General features: G+C 36.7%; 1 protein-coding gene across 1 annotated transcript; it reads left to right on the forward strand.

Moving 5' to 3' along the window:
- The first annotated feature begins 3,798 nt into the window (after positions 1-3,798).
- LOC136832851 (uncharacterized) lies at positions 3,799-4,949 on the forward strand. The gene is made up of 2 exons (XM_067094512.1): positions 3,799-4,432; positions 4,825-4,949. Exons 1-2 carry the CDS (start codon positions 3,799-3,801, stop codon positions 4,947-4,949), a joined length of 759 nt encoding a protein of 252 aa, XP_066950613.1.
- The last annotated feature ends 232 nt before the right edge of the window (positions 4,950-5,181 follow it).

The following is a 5,181-nucleotide window of genomic DNA, read 5'->3' on the forward strand; positions in this document are numbered from 1 at the left end:
TTAGTAAAGTGCGCAACAGAAGGCTGAAAATCGAGTCAGCAAAGAGACAATTATACAGAGTTGTTAGAATTTCATCTCTGTCTAATATATGTTCGTTAATTAGGTCGTCTCGAATGAGATATAAAAGGAATGAAACAGTGAGACGTTTGACGACAGCACAAGGTATCGGGAGAAATATAAGAATATAATGCAAAAATACTGCAGGAACTGATGCGGATGTTCACTTTTGAGTTTGTTGGAAAAAATATGAGCCGACTGACTGGCTGAATAAGAATGGAACACTGGTATAGAATTTACCGAAATAATGTGAGAAATTCGCCCTCTTTGGTTTATGTTTTTGAGGAGGAAAGCTCCGCTGCACGCCGTGTTTAGTACAGTACCAGCCGCTAATAGTTAACGTTAAAACATAAACAAAAGACAGTAAATACCTCACGTTATTTGGATAAATTTCTCAAGTTATCTCATCTGTACTGCATCATAGCTATTGACCCTTTTCTATAATTACTGTACTTCAGCCAAATGCTTTCATCAATAAACGTACCTCCGTGCGGAGTTCTTCCTAGAATTACCCATATTTATCCTCCTTATGAACATAATATAAAGAAGAATACTTGAAAATTTGTCTAAAATTATCAAAATATATCATCAACACTTCCAAAATATTAAACGTTAAAGGAAAGTCTTCTTGAGCGATGCTAAAACTTAAGTCTGCGCTACACTGAATTCCGTTTTCTTTCTATTTACGTAAAAAGAAAATGTATCAACATCAGATACTATAGAATACTATTGCCCGCTCAATTCTCTTATTCCTGACACAACGTGAAGTACAGCCTTCAGTCTGTATTGCAAGATACAAATTTGTAAACCATGGAACAATGTAATACACATCCTTGCTTTATTCTCTAATCACGCAAGACAGGAACCCAGTTATTCTAAGTAATACATATCCATATGTTAATTTTTAATTTTAATTTTCAAAACCCCTTTATGATTGGAAGTCTTTTCAGGCTCAAGGACCCTGCCACAACTGATGCCATCTTCAACTCTATATTTATCTGTTTCAGATGAAATCTGTGACACTATAAGGGTGACGCCAGTGGTCATCCGGGTGTCAAAAGACGGAATTGTCTGCAATTCGTAATCGGCCAATACAAATAGAAAATTTAGTACTGCGATTTTAAAATGCTGTCTCAATCCGAAGACTGCCGTTCATTACCTAATTAAGGTAGTTAAGAATATAAGTGTAGTCTTTGTGTCTTTCGTTAGTTTGTTTAGTTACCCCCTACCAATTGCGTACTCATTTTCTCCTATATATATTTTGTTTGTGCATTTATTAATATATCTCTTCTTGTATTTGTGTTGTAAACCTTTATGAGAAGAGATTGAAATAAATATCTTTACTTGTTTAGGCCATTATGAAGTTCATGTGATGTATAAACAAAGACGTACTTATTTTCCAACTTCACAAATTGTATCCACGATCTTAAGGAGAGTAAAAAACAGAGTTTGATTTAAGAAGGCTGCCTCTCATTTTATGATCTCAATCGTCTTCATTTTAGCCTTGTGATTGCCACAGGATCTACAATTTGGTGCCCAGAGCCCAAAAATAAGTACCTTTAGAAGATATTAAGAAGTTTAAGCTGTGAGGAGACGGTCGGCTACCAAAGGTTGGTCGACTCTGTTTACTGATGAGTTGCAGGATTTGTTATGAGACAAGGCTTCTGATAGCGAGCTCTTAGAGAAGGCAGTTACTGTTTTTGATAAAAGACTAGCAGTTTTGGATGATCCTCAAGCAGCAGTGGAATTAGAAATAGACCTTGATGATTTAGAAGCAGACAAAGATGAAACTGATAGGTTTTATAGGAGTGCCAGACAGGTTAGGGTTGAAGCAGCCAAACATTTGAAAGGTGTTAGTACTGGGACTGACACTGCATCTGTTTCCAGTACAGATAAATCAAAAGTGAAGTTACCCAGATTAGAACTTCCCAAGTATTCTGGTGATTTGAGTGGCAGTCCTTTTGGGAAAGATTTGATGCGTTAGTTGACCAGAGTGTGTGCACATAAGTGCGTAAATGTAACTAAGTGCGTAGTTGCGTAAGCTCAAATCGCCTGTTTGAGAGGGGAAAGAAATGTAGCTCCCATTATTTTCATTTGAAATACCATATTGCTCACTTGGGAAAAAAAAAAAAGTTTAGAAACCAGTTCTAACAATCATGGAAGGAATCCACTATGAATAAGTTGTTTACACCATGTATCCTCCTACTAAGAAACATTAAACAAACAGCAGGAGTCAGCCTGTCCCTCAACCCTATCTACAAAAGTGAAGATTCGTCCGTCTACGACGTCAAGTACCTGTTCCAGCTAAAAAATATGCCTAGAATATTAGCCCATGCCTATGAGGTACACTTGTGTTAGCCTGTGCAAAGGTTTGAATTGTTATGTAGAGGCTAGTCTGAGTTAATTGTCCTAAAATGAATGGTAGCCTCCGAATGTAAGTCAGGACAATTGACATACCAAGCCACAAGTAGTAGTAATAATATTATTAAACAATTATTACAAATGGTCCAGGGAAAGTGCAGGCCATGAAAGTGATTTAGAGTGATTTCTGAAGTTTCTTCAGAAGGAGATCCAGCATCATGAAAGTTATCCATGGAGAAGAATGTGCGGCAAGAGGCTGAGAGAAAAAAGGTTTGTTTGGCTTTAGCCCTGCAGACATCACCCGAGGAAGGTCCCCCACAGTTTGCGTTTTGTCAGAAGTGCCACCCTTCTGAGCAGTGCTGGCAGATATTACGGTCACACAGCCGTACTCGTAAATTCAAAATTCATCAGTTAGAACTGTGTTGTAAATGTCTCTGCATTGACATCTTTCCAGAGATTGCAAACAAAAATAAAATGTAACTTATTACTGGTATTTTGTTTTTTGCAATTATGGAAATTTTGTGAAACTAGTAAATTTCCAATTAAACAAAATACCAGCAATAAGTTAAATAATCTGGCTAATGTACAATCAAGTAATGCTGTCAATGCTGGGACTGTTAAAGCATGTCGGTATTTCTCATGACCAAAGACTGATGAGTATTGTACTGCAGACAGTGAGGCTGTTGTAATGTTTGATTTAGGAGCAGATAACACCTATGGAAGTCATAACTTTGTTACAAGAATTAAACCTAAGTGGGTTACATCTAAGTACACTTCATATTCAGCCTTTGGTGATGGGAAATCACAAAACATGAGAGAATGGAATGTGTATGATGTGGATTTATTCGACACACACGGTAATAACCTTTCTATACTTGCAGTTGAGGTAATGTCCATTTGTCCCCCAATGAGACGTCAAAAGGTACCCGATGATATTTTCCAGTCCTTTTTACATTTAAAGTTAGCTGAAGAATATGGTCATGACCGTGATCTCACTTTGGATGTTTTGATTGGTGTAAATTATTATTGGAGATTTATTAAAGCAGATACTATTGTAAGATTTGAGGATTTAGTGGTCCATTAATCAGTGTTTGGTTATATTTTGTCTGGCTCATGTCTGAAGGCCCATGAGGAGAGTATGTCTCACCAACTCTTGTGTATTAATATAGCTAATACTGTTAATGAGTCTGAGTTACATAAATTTTGAGTTTAGAAAGTGTTGGTAATAATGTAGAGAGGGATAATCCTCCCAAAAATCCAGTGTTAAGATACCTTTGAAGGTACAATTGAGTATGTTAATGGCAGGTATGATGTTGCTTTGCCTTGGAAGAATGAAGGTGATAAATTGAGTTTACTTAATTTAATGAAAATAATGCTAGGATGATATCAGCTGCACTCAATCATAAATCTGAGAAAAACTCTGGTCTGAAAAGGGAGTATTACAAAGTACTTATGAGGTATGAGCAGGATACTATTATTGTTGTGGTCTCTTTTTCTGAACTGGAAAGTCCTTATCCCACTTATTATATGCCACATCGACCTGTAATTAAAGACAGCATTTCTTCAAAGGTTAGGCGTGTGTTTGATGCTTCAGCAAGAAGACCTAATGGTATTTCTTTGAATGATTGTGTGGAATCTGGTCCTTCTTTAATTCCCGACCTTGTTGAAGTTTTATTAAGGTTTAGAAGATGGAATATTGCTTTGACAGCAGACATTGTAAAGGCCTTTTTGCAGATTGGTGTACAACGCCCTGATCAGGATGTACATCGTTGTTTGTGGCAATGTGGTAATATAGTATGTGTTATGAGATTTGTGAGAGTGCCCTTTGGGAATAACAGTAGTCCATTTTTACTGAACGCTACTATTAAACATCATTTAGATTCATACAATAATTCAGTTACAGTACAAGAGCTTAAAGAGAACTTTTATGTAGGTGATTGGCTCTCAGGTGCAGATACAGTTGAAGAAGCCAGTAGAATGTTTAGTGAAGCTCAAAGCATATTATTAAATGCTGGTATGACTTTATCCAAGTGGCACACTAAAAATGATTTTTTGATTAATCAGCATTATCAGTACTTTGAACCAGAGGTTGAGGATGTAACAAAATTATTAGGAATAAATTGGAACTCCTCAGAACGTGTTTTCATTTCAAGGTCTCAACTTAAATAATAATTTCGAGTTTAATTATACTAAAAGAAATTTGTTAAGTTTTATTGCTAGATTATTTGATCCACTTGGCTTAATAAGTCCTTTCATCATGCATGCGAAAGTAGTTTCAAGAGATATGGCGTCTAGGGCTTGGCTGGGATGAAATATTACCTCACACTGTGCAACTAAAGTTCCAGGAATGGATTAATAGCATTGAGGTTGTTAAAAACTTTGAGGTTAATAGATGTAATTTTCCAGGTTTATCTTTGAATTCTGCACAAGGTTTGGAAGAACATGCCTTCAGTGATGCATCAGAGAAAGGTTACGGTAGCTGTGCAAGCAGGTTACCTTGCCTCGGTTGGAACTACTTGGAGCCTTACTGAGTGCTCGTCTAACTAAGTTTGTGAAATCTGCTTTACACTTGAGTGATAGTGTCCAATTAGTTTGCTGGACAGATTCTAAAGTCTCCAGAGACACAGGCGTTTATGAAATCCCTTGCCTCGATTGTGACCAATCTTATATCGGTTTTACAGTAAATCACTCACCCAGAGATTAATACAGCATAAACGTTCAGTTAGGTGTGAACAACAGAGCTCAGCTATTTTTAACAACATA

The sequence above is a fragment of the Macrobrachium rosenbergii genome, chromosome 50, assembly GCF_040412425.1.
Source record: "Macrobrachium rosenbergii isolate ZJJX-2024 chromosome 50, ASM4041242v1, whole genome shotgun sequence".
NCBI classification, from domain to species: domain Eukaryota; kingdom Metazoa; phylum Arthropoda; class Malacostraca; order Decapoda; family Palaemonidae; genus Macrobrachium; species Macrobrachium rosenbergii.

Excerpts from the sequence above, each read along its gene's own strand:
- LOC136832851 (XM_067094512.1), top strand. The coding sequence starts at position 3,799 with ATGATATCAGCTGCACTCAATCATAAATCTGAGAAAAACTCTGGTCTG. Across the intron at positions 4,433-4,824 it reads AAGCATATTATTAAATGCTG|GTTTATCTTTGAATTCTGCA; the intron begins GTATGACTTTAT and ends GTAATTTTCCAG.